This window comes from Cupressus sempervirens, chromosome 6, assembly GCF_028749045.1.
Source record: "Cupressus sempervirens isolate cs-2001-9-10 chromosome 6, ASM2874904v1, whole genome shotgun sequence".
Lineage (NCBI taxonomy): Eukaryota > Viridiplantae > Streptophyta > Pinopsida > Cupressales > Cupressaceae > Cupressus > Cupressus sempervirens.
The window spans coordinates 605,017,575-605,040,493 of NC_143123.1; the positions used below are offsets into that span (position 1 = coordinate 605,017,575).

The 22,919-nt window shown below is 37.7% G+C and overlaps 1 protein-coding gene across 3 annotated transcripts in view; it reads left to right on the top strand.

The window, feature by feature from the left end:
• Positions 1-22,919, top strand: part of LOC149553696 (V-type proton ATPase subunit B 2) — a 47,764-nt gene that overhangs the window by 22,245 nt on the left and 2,600 nt on the right. For all 3 annotated transcript variants that reach the window (XM_089789077.1, XM_089789076.1, XM_089789075.1), the window contains 6 exons: positions 924-983; positions 21,423-21,534; positions 21,807-22,015; positions 22,137-22,265; positions 22,457-22,594; positions 22,748-22,898. In XM_089789077.1, the coding sequence (XP_089645203.1) occupies positions 924-983; positions 21,423-21,534; positions 21,807-22,015; positions 22,137-22,265; positions 22,457-22,594; positions 22,748-22,898 (799 nt within the window). The remainder of the gene's footprint in view (positions 1-923; positions 984-21,422; positions 21,535-21,806; positions 22,016-22,136; positions 22,266-22,456; positions 22,595-22,747; positions 22,899-22,919) is intronic.

The window sequence follows — 22,919 nt, forward strand, 5'->3', positions numbered from 1 at the left end:
TAGACTTGCACAATGTCTCTCTCTAAAGTTATGGGAGGTGAAATTTACTCATAGATTATCAAAGTGGTAGTATATGCCAAGGTTCTGTGCTGAAGGCACGGATTAGAATTATTCTGCATATGTGGGCATTTGAGCATTCTCAAGATGTTAGATAGTCTTGTGAATTCCAATGCTTTTTTCGTTTTGGGCAATTTGAGAAGCATTTATGAATTGTGCCAGCTGGTACACAACAATTCAGTACATATCATTAAAACCCCTACTGAACAGAGCCATCAGATTAAAAACAGCTTCAAGCTGATTGTGTGGTTGAATACAGAATGTTGGTCTGAATGACATGTTTGGAGTTTGTAGGGGGGGACTGTTTGTTCAGGATTGCAGGACGACTTGGATGCTTGTCAAACAGATAGTAGCCAATCATCTTCTTTGCTTAAGTAGAAGCGTGTTCTGTATGACAAGCTTCTATTTCAAGATGTTTAGGTGCTAAAACATTGGTGATGATGACTGCATACCATTCACCCTGTAGCATCATATAGACATAGTGGAGATGATGAGGACAACTGTGCACACTTTTGTAATTAAGCCTGTAAATTTCTTACACAGGTATCTACTATCTGTGATAGCTGCATCTCATTTGAATGGATATAATGCAGGCATGGCTGACAAAAAAGTACATATTCATGTCTGGAAGCAGTTTTAATGCTCCGTTTCAGTTTTCATTTCTGATGAAGGCTATTTGATTGTTCATTGCCAAAAGCATTTCTGGCTTATTAGGTTCTAACAAATTGCTTTTTATGGCAAGTTTGATAAATTGATATCTCTGGGAATTTATTTAATGAGATTTTTTGTTGTGCAGTTAATATTATAACTTAAGTTGTAACCTGCTAAATCTCATTTTCATATTCCTTTCATGTTACATGTAACAGGTCTTTGAAGGGACATCTGGAATTGATAATAAGCATACTACCATTCAATTTACTGGAGAGGTTAGAAAGATTCCTTCACATAATAATTGTTCATTGCATTTGAAAAGCTTAGGTCATATATTGCTTGTTGTCCTCAATATTTTTTTAAAACTTTGTACACTTATAGAATGGTGGTATCTTCTCTTTTTTATTTGCTTGTTTTGTTGTTTTTTAAAGTTCTTCAAGAGGACCTTCATACAAGTCCACAACACAATATCTCTCTTCTTTTGATGGAGATGCTGCAATGAACAATTCCTGTGTTTCCTCCAGAGAGTTGCCCACTTGCTCACATAAAATCTTCAGCACCGGACTGATTTGAACATCTCCAGCCTTCCCTCCTTCCTGCTTTATTTTCCATGGCATTCTCTCGAGTCACCTCTTCTTCGGCTTCTTAATTTTAGGCTCCATATGTTTTTGCTCATCTACGACCTTTTACTGGTCTGCAGGTGGAGAAGATTCAAATTGTTGTGTAGGATTGTCAAAGCCATTTGCATCATCATGGCCAGAGCCACCATGGTAGCTCCCAAAGCAACCGCCATCTCAGGAATGACTACCCTTTCCATGTCCTCTGCCTCTACCAAAACCAAAATTGCTACCATCCTCTTCCCCAAAGCCGTTCTTCCTTGCAAGTGGCAGATGGAATACAGAAAGACAAGCATCACGATTTTCTATAGAGTGCCCATAACTTCCCTTATCACCATCATCATGCTGAGCATACTCTAACATGTTGCTGTTGGAATTCAAAGCCTTTGTTGATTCTTTTGATTATTCATTTTGAAAGAAAGTGAAATTCCTCCTCATCCTTACATTGAGCACCTTCCTGCATGGCCCAAAATTTTTCTGTAGGTCTCTAACTATGGTATTAGCAAAAGCAATCAATGTCTTTGCTGGTTTCAAATTATTTAAAGATCGCTTGCCATTTTAGAGTTGTGACTACCTTGTTTTGCTGGCATTCTCCATTCTACGCATAGTCAATGCCTTTGCCTGCAGGATTCTGATTTTTCCAGCCCTTTGATGGCAGCCTGAACCCATCTCAATTTCCTCCTCAATAGGCCTTTTCCTTTCTTTTGGTTATCTATCTTGATTAGTCTCCATCCTAGACCTCTCATCAAGGAGTACTTTTTTGGTCTTTTACTACAAATTAACTCCCTCTGCAGCGTAATCCTCTACTCTATATAATGTGCCTAATTTGCTGCCCTGAGCAGTCACCAATGCTCCTTTTTTCACTTTCCATTCAGGTAGAAGATGATGCCAGTACACAAAATAGGAGATACAATACATGAAACTGCCAAACAATATTATCAAACCATGGGCTAAAAACCATTTATAAAGTGCACCCATCTTATCTCCATTTAAAGATGCTCTATGATGTAAACACACATGAATGCGTGTAACTCACTTTACAACTCTTTTATGCATTCAATATGCCCTTACATTTCCTATTTCAGGAGCCCCAACTTGTAGAGGCCATAACTTTTGAACTGGGTGCCTGGTTGACAAATTGTTTGAAGTGCCAGAAAGCTTGTGATGTGCTCTACCACCCAGTAACCTGCTACACTGGTTATGCACTTTTTCAAGCCGTTTTGGAGCCTCAAGAGCCAGAATCATTGAATTTATAAAATTTGTTTGGCCAACTTAAAAAACAAGAACTTTAATATCTTCAAAACTGGACATGATCTAGCAACGAAAACTTACTGGCCTGCTTATCTAACCTATCTGAACCTTTGGGGAAGGAATTGGGAAATATGTGCTCAAGAGAAGTTACTAAAAATAGTTTAAATGTGTTGCCATTACATAGACTTATAACAAATCCTAAATTTTTTGCTCAAAATTGCCCCAAGTCAAGTTTTTAATCTCCTTCATGACCTTCCAATTCATTTATAAATTTTGCACTTTGAGGCCATTAATTATTAAAAGGTGTCAAGTTTCAAGTTTTGAAAAGTATGGTGATCTTGGGATCCTTGGCAATTCGATATTTTCAATTACTCCAGCTCGTCACAAGCACCGTGTTGCACTTCAAATTTTCCAATTCGAAGTTGGGAGTCAAAAGTTATGGTGTTTCGAAGCTTATGGGCTATTCGGAAATTTAAAATTTAAAAATAGAACAGTCAAAACCATAACTTTTGGAAAAGTTAATGTTTAGAAGTTAATGGTCAGTCTTTTGTTTTGTTAGTTCATGTATTTTTCGGAGAGTCACCTTTAATTTTGGTTTCCATTTTCTTTGGAACCAATGCCTTTGATTTTTCCTTTAGCCCAAAATTGCCCAAGTCCATGGCATGCAAAGCTTGTTCTAAAGCTAAATCCTCCTTTTTGTTTATGGTTGGTTGAAGCCTTTCCATTAATTAAGTTCTGAACCTTTGAACTTCCTAAACTATTGAACCTCTTTGAACCTTCCGAAGCACTTTGATCTTGGTTCAAACCGGTTCAAAACGGTTCGGCACTTCAAGGGCATACTTTTGAAAGATGAGTAGGTGGGACCCAATACAAGCAAGTGTCAAAGTCGAAGGAGTTTGAACATTTTGAATATGAAAGTGGACACCACATATGTCTTGATGATGCAAGCAAAAGAAAAGAAGACGCATGGATTAACGATAAAAAGGGCAATTATGGAGTTTCGTTTATTTGAAATCATTAAATGGATAGCTCATGTAAAACAAGGCTCAAGAAATTGAGGAGTTTGAACACGTGGCAAGGTAATCATGATGAGATGAAAACCTATAAGGATGAAAGGATGTTCATGTATGGCAATTACTGCGAAGAGTCTTGTCGTACTGAATTGCTAGACAAATAAATTTTGCCGAAATCTCATCCTCCGTGTTAATTAATTTTTCACATCCTTTAAACAGACTTGTCTTTGATGGCAAGTCCATTTGCATTTTGATTACTAGTTGTGGAGATACGTAGGATAGAAGGTTAGGTTTATAAGAGCCATTTCCCCAAGTTCAAGGTAATTTTCTGACGTTTCTTCACTTCAAGTTTCCAGTTCTTAGCAAACTTCTCTTCGGGCCTAGTTGAGCATTGTGATTTTCTTTAAGAATTGGGAAAAATGAAATCATCTCTGCACGTTTTTGGTAACAATGTTAGTATGGATAGTAAGAGTCCCTTGTTAACTGATATGGATTTAAGGGGGGTCAATATAGATGATGGTTGTGATAAAATTCAGTCAAATGTGGAAGCTGAATTCATGGGAGAAATCATGGATAGTGGGATATTACAAGCTGCGGCTTTTCCTCAAGCTGTTATAGCTCTGAACTAGTTCAGAAATGCTTTAATCACTGTGACATTAGGTCTTGATGCATTAGGAGAAATAATGGAAGCATTTTGCTTTCAATAGACCTAGACACTATCACTTCCATATTCAAGATACCACATGAAACATTTGCTGATTCAACACCAAAGCATGGATTCAACATAAGAGGAAAAAAGGAACAACTCAGTCTCAAATTGAAGATACAATCCAAGAATCTCCTTCTTCCTCCAGTGCTAATACAATCTTTTCCACTTATTCTGCAGTTAACAAAAAGGGTTTGAAGGTAGTGATCACTGAAGCAGTTCAAAATCAACCTGTGGTACAAAGGACAAGGTCCAAGATAAGGTTCAAGAAACAAAGCAACATGGCGGCACGTGAACAAACTAAAATAGATCTTGATGTAGACCAAGAACAAGGTAAAGGTTCAATGAATAATGAACAACAAGTTTAAGCCACTTTGGATAGCTAGTGTTTCACAGGTCCTGGATTCATTGAATACACCACTGAAAGATCCGATGGGGATTGAACCTTCCTCCATGTACCAAATTGGTTGACCAGCTCTGTTAGTAAGAAAAGATGCTTGGTTCTAGTCTTTGTACCTACAAGGGATATGGTGAAGAAATATACTGCCAAGGCCACAAAGCCCAAAAGAATGAAAAACTCTGCTCATTTAATAATGGATGCCAAAACAGGGAAAGTAACAACAAAAGTTGCGTTATATGAGCTCGAAGGTACTTTCACAGATTTGGATGTTGGAGATTTTGAGTTCACAAAGATAGGCCTGGGAGTATTAAATAAGGAAACCAAAGAGCATTCGTTGAGTGAATCTACACAACACATGTTAATTCAATCCTAGAATGATGCAAGGGAAAAGAATGAACTGAAGCAACTAATCAATACAATGGTAGAGTATATTGATTCTCTGGATGGTTCGGCATTTTACCTTTGGTTTAGACACCCCAAAACTTTGATCCAACATCACCAAACAACAAAAGACTGTTGAATCAAATCCAACGTGGCAAATTTGTAGCGGCAGTGATAGACAAATGGATAGATGGTGTAATCCAAAAAGGTAAGGAATTTCTCGAACAATGTGTAACAACCTTCAATGAAGCAAATGCCCCGCTAGATGAGGTATGAGCACAAATACCCACCTAGGAGACAGAGGAAGGTAAATGTTCAGGCGTAGTTATATAGATCTCATATGTAGAACAATATGGTTTGAAAAGGTTCTTAGCTGAGAACCCTTTTAAAACAATGGATTCTGGCACACTTTATGTGATAAAAAGAAACATGACTTGGAGATGTTCAATCTATAGGTCTGCTATTACCAATGCTCAAAGTATCGAAAGTGAAATCAAGTGCATGTAGACCAGGTTTACTAAAGATATGCAAATAATAAGCCCCAACAGTGTAATTCAATTTGATGTAGGGAATTCTTATATTGAACCTTTGTTCATGTCTTTTGAGGCTGATTTAAAGGCAACCAAAGAAATAGTTAATGTCATGCTTGCAAATTTTACAAAGGTAGCGCAAATCGAGTCTATGTTGACTCTTTGTATGGATCAGTTGCATAGTATATAGGGCAGTTGAACATAATGAAATGGGATCGAGACATGTGGAAGGCACGACTACTGAGCAATGGATTGCCAATTCAGGTGCACTTCACGACTATTGAGCTTGAGGAAGGCACGTCTACTGTGGGTGGAAGTTGGCACGTGATGCAGGTGGAGACGAGGAGCAAGTTGGAAACGAAGGACATGGTTCTCCGGCTTAATGGGTTTCTTTATGTTGTGTTTAAAGTACTTTTGAACTTAGGGGACACGTGTCCCATGTTGAACTTATGTTGAACTTTTATGTTTTAATAACTACTTTTGTTAATTGTCAAGGGGGTTGGGTTTTCAAGGAGACCCCCTTTGACATAAACTATTTAAGGTTGATCCAAAAACATAATGGTTTTTAGCTCTTTGTTAGTATATAGCCAAATGTTAGCTTTTTGACAATGATAATAGAAACGAATTAGTATTTGATATTTGGCAAATCTGTTGTGATTGATTTGAGAATCATAGCAAAATGAATGAATCATGAGATTAATCTGAATCTGTGTGTTTAAGATTTAATTGAAGGAAGTTCTTTGAAAACGTTTCTTTGAAACCTTTGATTGATTCTGATCCTTGTTAATTACTGGTTATCTGATTTGAATATCATTGTTATCTTTTGAGAAATTTATGAATGTTCAAACACAAGAACTTTGTATGTTCTTGATTAGTTGTCATTTCTTATAATCATTTGTCAATAACTGCTCATCTAAGAATGAGTTGCATTGCCTTTGATTGTTTTCTAGTTAAAAACAAGATTGCGTGTTTAGTTTAAGGATCCATTGCATATCCTATGGGTGAGCTGTACCTCATAAGAATTTAGAGGGGAGATAGTTATTGAACCTGCCCAACTGTTGTGAACTTTGCTGTCTTCAATATAAAGAGAGATTGAGTCAATAAAATATTATTAGTACGAAGACAAATCTATTCAGCAACATGTTTCTATGGGTTAACATTCCCTCTCTCTAAAACCTTAATTTTTAGAAAAGTGATGGTTAGAAGTTGGAGTTGGGATTTCAAAGGGCACAAATTAAAAAGTTAATGGTCAAATTTTTCTCTTGGTCAACATTCCTTCTCTCTCCCTAACCAATACACATTCTCTCTCTAAAATCATAACTTTAAAAAAAGTTAAGGTTAAGAAGTTCGAGTTAGGATTTGAAATTTAACCAAAACATATGTCCTAATCCTAACCTATGGATTCCAAGAATACAAACTCCAACTTAAGCAACTACCTATTGAGAAATAAAATTGAAATGATGTAATTCAAAATTGGTTTTGATAGAGACTCTTAAGATTTTCTTAAAACTAAGGGTCCATTTGGTTCGTGGAATTTAAAAAACCGGGATTTCTATAAACCTTGGTTTAGGCAAATCAAGGTTTTGCAAATCTTCATTCCAATTTTTGGGATTTTACTAAAATCGTTTGTTTCTCTCGGAAGATGCGTGTGAAGACACATTTTTATGCGTAAGCTTAGAGTGGAAGGCAAGTTTCAAAAAGTAGTCGAATCTATTGTTTTTACACTCCTTAAAAAACATAACTAGGTTTTGATTTTCAATTCCTACTTGCTAGTAGGAAGTTGGAAAACCTGGTTTTGAGGCAAAATTGGAAGTCCAGTGTGCTAATTCCATTTTGCCAATTTTGAAAGAAACGCAAAAATTTTCAAATCTAGATTTTGAAAAAGCCAATTCCTGTCATCTTCCAAGAACCAAACGGACCCCTATTTATACTAAAGACATCGATGGGCTTTAAAAACTTAAAATGCTCACATGTTGTGTATGAAGACAATGTAATCATAAACGTCGTGTTTGATAAAAGTAGGTGATTGCCAACCCCAAGTAGTGATATCATCAGAGAATATCCACAGTTATTGAGAATCCATTAAGGTATTGGAAGCCAAATGCATTCAACTGTTCCATGCCACAATTATTGCAGAACTGATGGGAGAATTTGGTTGTCCCTGACACTCACAAATTGTGGTAGCGTTTGCAAGGCAGGCAAAATGCTTCAAGGGATGCTTTCCAGTCCGATTGGTGATGTGCCCACACCCATCTTTATGCCTAATTCACGATGATTAGACAACGACCTTTGGGTTCATTTGGCCAAATGGTGAAAGTGATAAGTTGAAATTGCACTTGTTAAACCATATCGACACAATGATGTTCAATGGAATGTGCATTCCCATATAAAGAAAAGCGATGGTAGGTTATGCAAAAGTCGACATCAGTAGTAAAGACTTGTATAGAAAATAGTTAAAAGTTTTACCTCATAGGAATGTGTATGTTTGTAAAGCACATACAATTTGTTTAATAGAATGTTGTTGATTTACCCTAGCTTATGTACGTAGCACATACAATTTGTTTAATAGAATGTTGTTGATTTACCCTAGCTTATGTACATGCCCGCGAATGTAGGTAGGGAGAATAAATATTCGCAAATAATGAAAGTCTCAACCAAATGAAAGGAAAACAATATGGCACACTAATCATTTGATAGAATGCTTGAGACAGACATTGAATGACTCGGTTGATGAATGTGCATAATGTGGAAGTATTTGCAAGGTTTGCAAACCACTTGACAAGATATGCAGTTCTAAAAGAGGCAATGGAGGCAAACAATCGATCACTCCTCTGGATATGTTCGAACCATAAAAATGATGACAACCACTTGCTAAAATGCCCAAAGAGACCTGCAATAGAAGTAAGTTAGATGGCCTTCACAGTTATGACTTTTTCTCCACTAATGTTTGGTTTGATTGATGCAAATTGTGGAACCGTAGACACAAGCATGTAAAGTGTTCCTGTCAGAATATTGTAAATGTCTTTAGTGTACATGCAATTGGTGGAAGGCTGTCCAAAAAACATCAACTATTCAATGAACTGTCTTTCTAAGATTACTTTGTAAAGTGGCGCAGGTCTAACGTGATAGAGGAATCACATACAATTTCAATGTCTAGTCTCAAATATCCAGCGCAGTTTAGCCATGTAGTTTGCAAGTAATTCTTCAAATCTATATCAATGTTTGCTTTGCGTACGCACGATGAGAGCTCCGGAACATGGTGAGACGTGTGGTTAAACTTGAAATGATTTTTCCATAGTGTTATTTGTACCCCAAATGTTTGAATGTTCTTGGAGAGAAACTAATGCGAATCAAACAATGCAAAGAGGGTTGTAGGTCGATTGCTTGACAAAATGTTTGTGGGTGCGCACATAGAATACATAAACGTAGACAAGGCACACAATGGTTTACAAAATCTTGCATCTAATACAGTTAAAGGACAAAAATTCATTTGGGTAAAATATTTAAATAAGTTTCACAGAATGTCCCTATGATCCAAAATGGGAAAGTGATGAAATTTGAATAACTTATAGAGATGAACATATTTGAAATATCAAGTTCCTAATTAATATTCTTCATGTTCGAAGACAAGATCTATTAATTAGAAGAAGGAATTGATTATCAAACAACGTGGTAACCCCAATATAAGCATCAATAATTGTATTTGTCTAATCTACATTACTAGTCCAATTTTGAATCTACTTATTTTTTGCCAAATAAGGATAGTTGAGAGTAAAAAATAATGAAATATAACTTTAGGGTCCAGAACCACTTGTCATATTAAAGTGCACGCTTCTCATATTAAAGTGCACGCTTCTTGAGATATCATACACAAAAATGGGGCATATTGATATTGCAGATTTTTGGCAAGCAACGAGCAAGGAGGATAGATCACCTTTGACACAACGGATATTGGACAGTGGGCTAGCTCATGCGGCAGGACATCCACTAGCAGTTTAATGTACCGAATTGGTTTTGGAATGTATGAAAGCCTATGACCCGAATTCTAGAGCGATCAAAAGAGGCTTGATCTAGTTTCTATTTCCATTTCATTCAGATTGTTAGTCAGGGAGGAGTTTGTAGAGATCTCCATGGAAGGTGCTCAAGGTTACTTCAAAATAAAAAGAAGTGTTTGAACACCATTGCCAAAAGTTGGTTTGAATAGCCAAGGAGATAAGATAAGATAAGATTATTAATGTCCAACGAAAGACCACAAAAGGTCTATGGGACTGAGAGTTTACAACTAGACAACAAACAACAGTAGGAGCACCAAACGGTGTCCGAGAAAAGAAAACAACTACAGGAAATAACAAGAAACAAGAGGGAGGACAAGGAGAAGACTAGGAGTCTTTCCTTGGTAAAAAGAAATCAGTCATAGAAGGACAAGACTATAGGTGAACAGGAGCCCTGAACTGTCTCTGTGAACTTGTGGAGGAGTGTTGCTGATGTAAGTAACTGCTGTGAGATTTGACGGATCTAGTGACTAGCAGAACTGGTAGAAGCAGCCGGCCTTCCCACACCCTGTAAAGGAGATAAGCGTGCAAAAAGGCAGTAATATGCTTATCAGAGCAATGTCGATGAGGAAGTAGTGACTGTAGAGTACTATTACGGAGCAAAGTGGCTTCCTGAAGATAGAGTGCAAGACACCAGTGGTTACAATAACTGAAGAAAGCAGAAAGAGAAAAGCAAAAATCCTGGAATAAACAATAAAATCTCTCTTTGATCTCATAAAAGATAGGGCATCAGAAAATAAAGTGAGTCTCCGTCTCGACCTCGGCTAAAGTACATATCTTACAGATCTGTTCTCCTTTGTCAATATGATGATCTGTCTGAGCACGAAGACGGTGAGAACCAAGTTTGAAAGACCCCAGAGAGATACAAAGGGCAGGGCTCCACCGTTGAGAAAGGTAACTAGGACGGACAATAATCCCATCACTGATCTCCAGAAGGTGCTCTGCATAGAAGGCCATTCTCAGACGTAAGCCACCATGAGGGTTAGTCCAAGTAGTAATAATATACTGTCTGTAAATATCAAGTGTGACATGCTCATTTAAGTCCTGTCTAGATGGGAGGAGATGAGCGGGGGCATTCAAAGAGAACTGATAAGGAGGGAGACGATCACTGTCAATCCCAATCGAGCTCAACACTGAAGATGCTTGTGCATACCAACAATGAGCCTGAGAGCTAGTATTGGAACATGCAATAGCAACTAAAGAGCAATATGCCAGGTAGGAATATCTATGACACCAATCGAATCCGCAAAACCATGTAGATGATGAAGGAACCAAATTAGATCAAATATAGCCGCAAGACTGAAGGAATGAGCACCAAACTGGGCAAGAGTGATAAAATGAGGAGTAAATCTGTGACATCTAATGATGCGCCGTAGAAGCAATGTTTGAACCCACTCGATTGAGGCCCAATTAGAACTAAGGAGAGAAGGTCCCCAAACCACTGAGCCATAAAGAACAGTCGACTGAACAAGGGAGTCCAAGAGGGATAACTTGGACGAGGTATCTTGAAAATGGTGTTTGAAGCACTGTTTCTCAAGCATAGCAAGAGAACCCATACCCTTGGTAACTTTGGACTGTATCGCTGGTCTCATACTAAAACGAGGCCCATAAAACTGGACTCCCAGATACATATAACAAGAAGTGATCTCAATCTCCTAATCTTGAAAAAAGAAATGAAGATGAGAATTCTTATGGCAATTAAAGATCATAACCCAAGTCCTACCCAGGTTAACCGCAAGCTGTCCCTGAACACAAAAGGAAGCCAAACCATCTAGAAGTCTCTGTAAACTCTCTAGAGAAGAAGCGAGAAGAATCACATCGTCTGCAAAAAGAAGAATGGAGATCAAAACTTGGTGTAAGTAGTAACTATCACGTGGGGACGAAGATGTCAAAAGGAAGTCCTCAAGCTCATCAATATACAAATCGAACAAAGTGGGAGAGAGAGGACAACCTAGTTTAACCCCAATGGTGCTATGGATCGGGACTGAGAAACCATTAGGAGTCTTGGATCTACTCACAACAGTTTCGTAGAGTCTCATTATAGCTGTTAGTAACATCTCTGAAATCCCAATCTCTTGAAGCCTTTGAAATAAAGCCATCCTAGGAACATAATCAAAAGTCTTGCAAAAATCAACAAAGCAGCAATAAAATTTCTTTGATCAGTGTCTAGCCTCAATAATAGCTCGTAAAGTGAAAATATGATCCATAGTCTGATTGTTAGACCGGAAACTAGCCTAACCTCTAGCTCTACAACCCTTTCTATCAAGCTCTCTATATAACATAGCATTGAGTGTTGTAGCATATAATTTGGCAAATGTGTGCCCGATCATACTAGTCGTATAATTCCTAGGATCAGATGCAGGACCAGTCTTATGGATTGGATAAATCAGATGGTTGGACCAACCAAGAAATTAGAAACCTAGTACAAATCACCTTATTAAATAGTATGGAGAGATAGGGGCCCAGAATGGAGGCACCAAACTTGAAGAGTTCAACCTGGAACCCCTCATCATCCGTCGCTTTGCTGCATCTCATGGATTTGATGGCCTTGTAAATGTGAGGGGGGGTGAACAGGTGACAAAATGGAGGCAGAATGGGATGAATGGAAGGTTGTCGAAGAATGTCATAAAGAGCCATGGTATGAGTGGTTAGGGAGCGAAAATCAAGGATGGAAGATGGAGGGGTACAACGGGGGAAAAGAGTGTGCCAAAAAAGTTGGGGATTACGGATCAACGTGGAGCAAAGGGATTTATGCTGGGAAGTGGTAAAGGATTGTTTCTTGCGGCGAAGAAAACGAAGTAAGACAATCGAAGGTGAGCATAATCAGGAGATTGAGCTTTAAAAGCAGACCGTACAGAGCGATGAAAAGCTTTGCAGTCAACATCAAACCATTGGTTCATAGGGCATGTATTATGACATTTGCTACAAAGGGAGAGTGAAGGGCGGTGAGGTATGGAAAGGATGGTGGACTTCCAAATGGCCATTGCAAGCAAATCAAACATGGAGGAGGCCTCACAAGTGTCAACAAAACACACAGGATTAAGGAGTCTTGAAAGATGAAAGGAAAAAAGCTTACTGTCATCATCGGGGAAATGGAAGTGAGTAGGGGAATGAGTAGTGGAAGGGACGAGATGAGGTGGCTGAAGAAGCGACGATGAATGCAGAGGAAGACAAAAATGGATATGGAGGACAACATGATCCACAAGAGGAAGGTGCAAGATGGTGAAGCTGTGGATGAAGGAGATGAAGGAGGTAGAGGTGAGGGCATAATCAACCACACTAGCATCCCCACAAAGAGGTCAGCAAGTAAAGAGCTTTGAACTAGGCAAGCAGGAAAGACCGTTTAAGATCACCAAACCGGAAGACTCACAACTACAAAAAATATGACCATAGCCGGAAATCAGTCCAAGAACATCCTCAGGAATATGCTGAAGGCCTGAAGTAGTCAGATCAATCTCAGTAGAGCAGATGGAATCAGAGCGTCGGTCATAAAGTGCAGTTTGGAGTTCTCTAGTCCTCGCATTGAAATCACCGAGAATGATGATGTCACCTAAAGCAACAAACTGAGAAACATTCTCGCTAAGGTCAACATAAGGGTCTTCGTCCTCGGTACCATGAATAGCACAGTGGGAGGAAGCTGGCGGGAAATAGCAAACAACAATGAAGAAATCTCTCTATTGGTGACACTTATTGTCAATATGGACCCACATGAACCTAGCAAACGTATCGGAGTGGACAATAGAAGTATGGCTGAAAATAGAATCTATAATCAAACAGGCAACACCATTGGATCCCACTAGAAGCACGAACCTCTTCTCTAAAAACGGATAACCACTGATAACCTATAAACCTCGGAAGAGGACGCATAGGACTCTCGTGGGTCTCAGTGATCACAAGTATGTCAGCGGACCCTACTGCATCGTGTAAGAGATTGGTTAATGACAATAAAGAACCATTACCATTCCAGCAGTTAACAAGAAGAGAGCAAGTGGTCTCCCTCTTGTTAGATTGCTGGCGAGACCGTCATTTAGTCTTGGGGGCTTGTCTCGCTTCTAACTAGTGGGGGGAATCCCGAACAACTGCCCATTTCCTAGCTCATCTAGCATCTGCCACAATACCACAAGCATATTTTAGCTTTGCAACCTGAGCCTTTGTAAGATCGTCGTCTAGAAAAATCTTAGAAGGGAGAGAATAACTTCCTCTTTGCTCTGAGAGCAGGGAGCCTATCTAAAAAGTTGAGAAACCGAATGAAAAGGATGTTACCTAGCATTTGTCTAGTGTAATGTCGGAGAGAACAAGCTGATCGCTAAGGAAAGAACGACTAGTTGAGAGAGGATTGGAAGTGGGAGGGAGACCACAGACTCGTAGGTTGAGCTCACGAGCACGTCTCACATGTTCATCCTCAATCTTCCCCTGAACAATCTTATCCAGATTTGGTAAAGGAGTAGTAACAACTGGGGAGTTGCAGATAGAAACCCATGATTTCACTTTCTATTCAGTTTTCGAGATCAGAGAGGAGTGTTTTGCTGCCATTTCTGTTTGCTGTATTTTGATTGTATCTAGTCCCTCAAACTACTCGATAATGGATTCAAGATTTGTTTTTAAACCTGCTGTTTCTGAAGTGAAAGTATCAAAGAAGTGCTTGATCTGGGAGGTGTTTGTTCTTGTAGCATGTTTGAGTTCGGCAATGGTCTCGGCCAGTGATAGTATTTGTTCTTTGAGCACTTGATTGTCATTTTCCAGCTTAGAAACCCGATCATAGAGCCTCTAGTAGGTTAGAGGTTGTGACTGTGATGCATCACTAGTTACAGTCATCATAAATCGGTTAAAAATTGGAGGTAAAATAGATTAAACCCACAATCAAAAACCCGTAAGCAGCAGTAGATATGAATGTGTCCAAAATAAATGGAATACTCATGTGAAAGAGCTAGAACATGATACATACTTCAGTTACACTCTAGTTACACTCCAACTTGTAGAGATTGTTGGCTTCACATAGGAAAATCGTGAAATGTGTGAGGAAAAAGAACTGTAAATGTGTGAGCAGAAAAGTATGAAACCAAAGCATCAGTCGCGTGAGCTGTGAAACCCAAACAATAGTCGTGTGAGCAAACCTGACGTGGAAGCCATAGCTCGTGAGAAACAATACAGATCAGTCACGTGAACAAACTCAACGCGGAAGCCCTAACCTGTGGAAAAATACAGTAGGCCGACGAATACACACCCGTAGAGGAAGAATACAGTAGCTTGTTGAACACACACCAATAGAAGAAATAGGACTTGCAAAATGCGAACACCATCAAAGAAAGCGAAACACACAAGCACTGACAAACGATGAACACTTTCAACAAACTCTAGTTGCGGTGGCCATGATTGCAGTCCATAATGGAAGCGTGGGAATGATCGCAGGAGGAGAGGGATGGATGTGAGAGGAGGGGAGGAAATCATCATGGGAAAGCTAACTTCCTTATGCAAACTTGTATGTGCACTCTAAGAAAGTTTTGCCAATTTGTGTGCACACTAAGACTTTTTGCTTGGATGTAAATCAAATTGCTTTCAATAAAAGAGGCAGGTTATTTTGAGATTTTGTGCCAATCCAAGCTGTTGTGTGATGACATTTTCTTGAATTGATTGTAATGTTTGGTGCTTTTCTCAAGAGGGATTTAAATGCAATTTTATAGACTTTGAGTTGCATATTGCATTCAATTAGACTTTGAGAAGACAATCACAATTATGGAGGAAACCATGCAGGGCACTTTTTGCTGAGGATATTCCAGATATGATTGTTCTTCTCAACGGGGTGGTCAGGAATGAGACTGCTGAAAATTTCTAGGATTTGATCTTTTTATATATCAATATCATAACCATCGGAAAGCAATTTATCGGTTGTGAAGAGATGATCAATGATAGCCTTCACAACCAATTGAATCAATTCAGCCTGAATCAGAGATTCCACATGTCCTCTTATGTATATGCAATTGCTAGTATGAAATCATAGCCAGGTCTCAACCTTTATGGGGATTATAATGTAGCTACACAAATCTACAATTATTACCCCTAGTTGCAATTGAAACAAAGCAATGCACATTCCTGTAGAGTAAATGACGTCTTTTCTATGCTCACAACCAGAGAGCTAAAGCGAAACATAGGACTCCAAATATCTCTTGAAGCAGCTAGTCTCATTAACACTTATGGGAGCTATTTCATACAGTATCCTTGTTTCACCTTCATTCGGATTGGGTGTTTTCAGGAATGTCCCTTTATGTTTACCTTGCTTTGTGGATGACAAATTGGTAGTTACAGAAATTTGCAGGTAGAGTGGCCTGGTGAACAATAAGTGCAAGAATAAAGAAGCTGGTGTTATTCCTTTCCCAGTTGGTAAAGGGCATTACAATTGTAGTTCTTCGGATGCTCAAAACATCAAAGATCTATTGTTAAGATAACTCTCCACTCTTATGAGAGTCGTTTCCCATTTGATGGCAGTGGATACGTTAAGAACAATTTGGCACTAGGACTTGGATATCTTCTTTTCCCTACAATGGAAGACTATTGGGCGATTTGTGAGGATGACTTCGAGGTGAGAAAAAGAGACTAGATGCGATTCATAGTTCAACAACATTGATTACATGATGGGATGGGATGTGGCTGGTGTGCAAGAAGACGGATTGAATCTAATTAATCCTTTCTACTTTGAACAAATACAGTTGTTTGAATTACCTTACATTAATTGGTCTCTACCAGAATTGAAAAATCTCAAGGAAAGGACCTTCTATGTCATTCAACAAAAATAAAATTGGTAGGAAAGGGTAGTGCCAAGAAGAACAATAATTCGCAGGAAGTTACATGTAAATCAGCTATTTCATTTACTTTGCCGACCACTTCTAGTTCACCACAGGGCACACAAGGGGGAGATGATAATGAAGATCCTAACAAAGGAATAAATTTAGTTTCAGTGTGTGAGCTCAATTCCGTCACTGGGAAGAGAAGGTCCAAACCCAAGGAAAAAGCTTTAAATCCCTAATTCAGCAAACTATAGATGAAGCTCTTGAGATGAATGTCTTGCCATCATCATTTGTAGATGAGATGATTCAGTCTATAACTTCTCCTACACATTCACCATCTCCTTAAAATGATGAAGTGACTCAAGAGATATTGGTCATAGAAAACATGAATAACCAGGAGCTCTCACCTATGATTCTGAATATTCTTGCAATAGCAAAACCATCTTCTACATTTTCAACTGCTTGGTTACAACGAAGCTTAGAAAGAAAGAAAAAGAGGGTACATACAGACCAAACATAAATGCAGTGGCTTATTAAGTGCATAAAGACACTAAAATGAAAAAGACTAAAGTAGACTCCAGATTGGCAGTGAACCCTGCTCGTCGAGATTACATGACTTGTCATCGAGAAGAATGTAGACGAGGCAGATGAATCTGATTTCAGCATGAATCAGGTGGACTTAGGTTAGACTACCTGTGAAGGTACGTTGCATAATTTCTAGATGTCAACAGTTGTTCTAATTGAACAATCAAACAGGGAAAAATAGACTAAGGATCAGTTCAAGCATCAAGTCTGAGCCCTATATTCATGCATCCAATCTATGGTAGGTGATTTATTTCCAGAACTTTGTTCTTCTACAGAGATAATCAGTTATCCCAAAAAGGTGTTTGCTGAAGACATTATTGAAAATATATGGTAAAATGGTGGATGCGTGGATCAACCACATGAAAGAACGAGCCTTGAGCTTGTTTCAAGGAGTGAAAGTTATGTATGCTAAAGCAAATAACATAGAGCAAAGCATTCAAAAAGAACTGGGAACTCTTAAAGAGTAACAATTGTCCTGGAGAGAAATCGATAGCAATTTGACAGAAATAAAAGCAATGGACAGTGATGTAGTGAAATCTCTTTAATTGAGCTTAAGTGGAGAAGAGGAACAAGTTGACATATGGCTGGAAAATATCAAGTGGAAGTGTGCTAGAAACGGGTGAAGGAGAAAAGCTCCTAGATGCTTGCAAACAGCTGAAAATAAAGTCCTTGGGAAATGTACCAACAATTGTGGATGGTATTCTTATCAATTGACATACTCAAGATCTAGATATACCTGCCATTTTGGCAACCATAGAACTAAAAATCAGCTCTGAATTGGGTGATAAACAATGTTCAGATGCATATATTATGGTAAGCTTGAGTGCCTGTTCAGTGGCATTAGACTTTTGCATTCAATGCTTACCATGTTACACTCAAGAGTTAGATGAGGCCAGGAAAAGCCATGATATATGCAATCTGAAAATGCAGAGTTTGATTGTCATCAAGAATAAAACCTTTGCGCAGGCAATCAAATCGTTCAGAGTATTCAAAGCGAGTTCAACCTAACTACTCACGACACCTCCAGATCAAAGGACAAAGGCAGGAGATACTAGCACCAGTACCTGAAGTTAAAATAGGAAATGGCTAAAGTTGTCTTCGAGTTTTTGTTTCTATATTTTGTAAAAGGTCAATTTTAGGGCTGATTTTGGTTTGGTCAAAGTCCTAACTTTATCTTAGTTGTGGTTAGGATTCAAAAGTTGGAGTTTGTGAAAAGTTAGAATTAGTTATAAATTGTTTCTTGAAATTTCCAAACAACTTTTTGAGTAGTTATGAACCTGAAAAGTTGGTTATGCTAGGATAGCTTATAAATTCACAAACAATGTATGTAGGAGGGACTTTCTGGATTTTGGCAAATCAAAGAACACTTATGCTGGGATTTTATTGCGAGGCAATTTTCAGAAAGTGATTCAAATTTTTGTACTTGTAATCCGAATTTTTTCTTGTAATTTTCGTATGATAATATGAAAAGAAACACATTTTGAGCTCTTTTTCCACAAATCTCAACTGCCAAATGATTGATTCTTATTGTAGCATGTGTTTTCGTAGTATTATGCAAATGCTCATAGATTATTCAATCAAATTGATACTAGTAATAGCTTTCGAGTGTAGATCTTGATTGTTCTTATTGATCTTTTGGGTTAACTTCTGAAAGCTTTGAAGTTGTTGTATATTTGTTGTGAGGAGCTTTCTTTTAATCTTTCCAAGTCTGTACACTTAAGTTGAAAAATAAAAAATTATATCTTACAAGGGAGCTGCCCCTCTTAATGCAGAGGAACACCGTATGTCAAGGCTCAATCCAACTGTTGGGAAAACTATTTTGCACATTCATTCCATTGGTCCAAACTAAATAGTTTTCAAAGTGACAAATCTGTTTACCAACAAAATGCGATGTTGAGACATTTTCCTAACAATCTGCAGATCCAAAAAAATAGATTGCTTAGTATTCTGGACTATAAAAGGACCTTTTTTCATTTCCTTTTCTTTCTTTTTGAGATGGAAGATGATAGTACCAGCAATTTCAAAATCTGCTTTTTCCCTTTCAGTGGCATATTTGGCTTCTTTGGTTACTGTTTCTATGTCCCTGCTAGTCATTTTTTCTCCATTAATGGTGATTATTCTGTTTTCCTTAATTATAATTTTTTAAATTTATTGTTGTACAATTTTATCCTTAGATTAATAATGAGATATTTTCCGCAGCAAGTCAAATTGTGATATCGCTAGTGCATTCTTTTGAGAAAGCTTGGACCCTTTTGCATCATTATGAAACGCTATAAATCATATAATTTTCTTTTCTATGTTGTCTTCCTGATTCATATTGTACTATAGAGGCGGTGATGATAACAAATATCTTTAGGTACTTGTAACTTGCTCTTGTTTCTTTTACGCAGTATCCTGATAGCAATATCACAATTTTATCCTTAGTTACGGATGCTTCTCCTGGAGCAGCGGATGCGGGTGTGGATGTCTGCAGAGGCTGATGTGGGTGCAGGTGCCTGCTGGAAGCTCACCCTGGGCACCTGGATGCAGGTGGGTGCTTCTATGAAGCATCCACATGCATCCAGGTGAGCTTCTGGCATGCGCCCACAAAGCACCCAGGCACATCCATGACTCCAATATAATGAATGCATGCCTCAGCTCCATGACAGTGATTTCATAACCATAAATGACATATTTCCACACATTTGTGACACTAGCTAGAAACTAACTAGAGACTTCACTTTTTAAAATATGAAGTACTCATGATTGATCATTTCATTATTCATGGTATTAACATTACTAATATAAACTAGTACATTATTAAATTGTCAATGATGTATTTTAAAATTTTAAATGACCCAAGCTTAAATAATAACTGCCGTGCAAAGCATCCACCCATGTATACAAAAAAAATAAATCTGGAACTGTATTCAGAGATTTTTCTTGAAAAAGGGTCTATTGTAATTATTAGGTCATGAGAAAAGAGTGATGGGAGCATCAGACACTTTCTAAATCATTGAAGAAATCAAAACCCAATACTTTGCCTTTACGAAAGTAGATTTCTGCATTGTCACTTAGAAGGAAATACAATAGGGGTTCTTCTGCTTGATCTGGGAATCAATTTGGAATATAATCATTTTGCAAGTAGAGTTGCCAAGCCTTTCTAGCATTTTATACAATTTTCAATGGGTTTCATCGGATAGGCAACCTATTAGCTTTACACATGTTTGATAAATTTGGTCTGCGAAAGTGACTTCTATGTCTGTTAGACCATATTGTTTTTTATTATATCCAATTGTAAGTGTTTAATACCAAAAGTTTACCCAATCTGTACATTTACATATTTTCATAATAAACGCCCTAGACATTAATTCATAGCTATTCAAAGGGAGGGTCATAGCTTTGAAGAACTGTGGAAATATTCTGTATGACAAAGGGAGGTCAGAACAGATCCTCAACAGACAGCTCATATTTACTAACAGAACAGAGCTTCGATTGGGATAATGATATGCATAAAATTAAATTGGGGAACAGTAGAGGAACTTTCAAGCAAATGCAATTAAATTTAAACTCCATCCCAAAAGCAATATATATCTTGAATCTTGATCAATTGTTTATTATCATACTATCAAATGATTTAATTTTGTATATTTATTGCATTTCTTATATATAAATATATAAATGCATCCGATCGCCCCCCCCCCACCCCAAAGATAAAGAAGATAAATAAAGGCTTAGAATTTGATAAATGATAGTTTTGTGATATATTTGATATTAATCTTAAAATGAATCTCACGCAAGAAATTAATATTTTATTTGAGTTTTTAAATATAAATTGTGAAATTATTTAGAAATATATGTTTATTTTAAAACATTATATAGAAGTTTATAATAATTTTTATAATTGATTTTTTCTGGTAGTGTTTTTTTTTGAAATTAGATTACATGCTGATGATACTTCATTTTATTCTATAGTTTATTTACATACTGCTATCACTGACCAGCCATTTCCATTGGATTTTGAATCTTTGATTAAATTTAATATAAAATTTGATACATTAAATGAATGCTTAAACGTAAGATTTGATGCCATGTATAGTGAACAATAAAATTTGAGTATATGTATATGCGTGTGTGCATATTTTAGTACTGCGGGTCACTGCTGTTCCTAAAAATAACCTGTAGAACTTCTGTCTGTGAAACTTGCCCTGGCATTCCGAAAATGCCATGGACATAACTAATGACATGGTTGGATCCCTGTGTTATGTTCAATTGGTGGTCTGAAACATTATTGAGCAAAGATGTATGTAAGAAGCACAGTAAAGTGTGTGCATCGCAAGCAATATTTACTGCATATCCACGGTGTATTGTTGTTTACTTATTCTTAGGATGTTGATTTGGTTTCTTTAAATATTTAGGTTCTGAAGACACCTGTATCTCTGGACATGCTTGGGCGCATATTTAATGGGTCTGGAAAGCCTATTGACAATGGTCCTGCCATATTACCCGAGGCCTACTTGGACATTTCAGGTAATATATAAAACAAAAGTAATGGACCTTTTTGGTATTTTTATCTTCAAGCTGCTTACATTATGCTGCTTGAGTTGGGTGCATAGTTCTGTTGAACAACTATCCCACTTTGTAACAGACAGGATGTTGTTTTTCTGGGTCACATATATCGGTGTTTTTAGTTGATTTTAGATTCAACTGACATGCTCATTCACTTGTTTATGGCTAACCATTCTTGGATTATTCTTGTATCACAAACCTTGTTATTAATGGCTACTGCAAGTCTGGGACAGGTAGTTCTATAAATCCAAGTGAAAGAACATATCCAGAAGAGATGATCCAAACTGGAATTTCGACAATAGATGTGATGAACTCCATTGCTCGTGGCCAGAAGATACCTCTTTTTTCTGCAGCTGGTTTACCACATAATGAGATTGCTGCTCAAATTTGCAGACAAGCAGGGCTTGTGAAGAGATTGGAGAAATCTGCAAATTTGTTAGAGGTACTGATGCTTTTTAAACGACAAAGAAAGGGAATGAAATATTAAAACATGTGTGATTGGGATGTTTATTTTCAAAGAGTATGCATATTCTGATCAGTGGTGGAATGCATGTGATTTGCAGGCTGATGCAGGAGACAACTTTGCTATAGTTTTCGCAGCAATGGGAGTTAACATGGAAACTGCTCAATTTTTCAAACGTGACTTCGAAGAAAATGGCTCGATGGAAAGAGTTACTCTCTTTTTGAACTTGGTGAGTTTGTTTGATTAAAGCTCTTTAATTTTTTGTTTGATACCTCGCAGATATGGTAGGTGCATAGTATATTCCTAAATGACTATCTATGTTGATGACTTGAAGCTAAGCTGCTCAAGTGTAATGATAAAATGTGTCCATTCTGGTCTAAACTTGAAACTTTAAATCTCTGTAAACATTTGTTCTTATAGGCAAACGATCCAACTATTGAGCGTATCATCACACCTAGGATTGCTTTGACAACAGCAGAATATCTTGCATATGAATGTGGAAAACATGTTTTGGTTATACTGACAGACATGAGCTCATACGCAGATGCTTTACGTGAAGTAAGCACCTTGTTTAAACTTAAATTCAATTTTATTATTGTAATCGTGGTTCAAATGTGTTTTCCAATTAGCATTTCTCAACCCATTATTAGCTACTTTTCCTTTCTGCCCAGCCTTTACATATGTAATATTCACAACTACGATGGATGACAGGTTTCTGCTGCTCGTGAGGAAGTGCCTGGTCGTCGTGGTTATCCTGGATACATGTACACAGATCTGGCAACCATTTATGAACGAGCAGGACGTATTGAAGGCCGTAAAGGATCCATTACTCAGATTCCCATCCTTACCATGCCAAATGATGGCGAGTGCACAGCTGATTTTT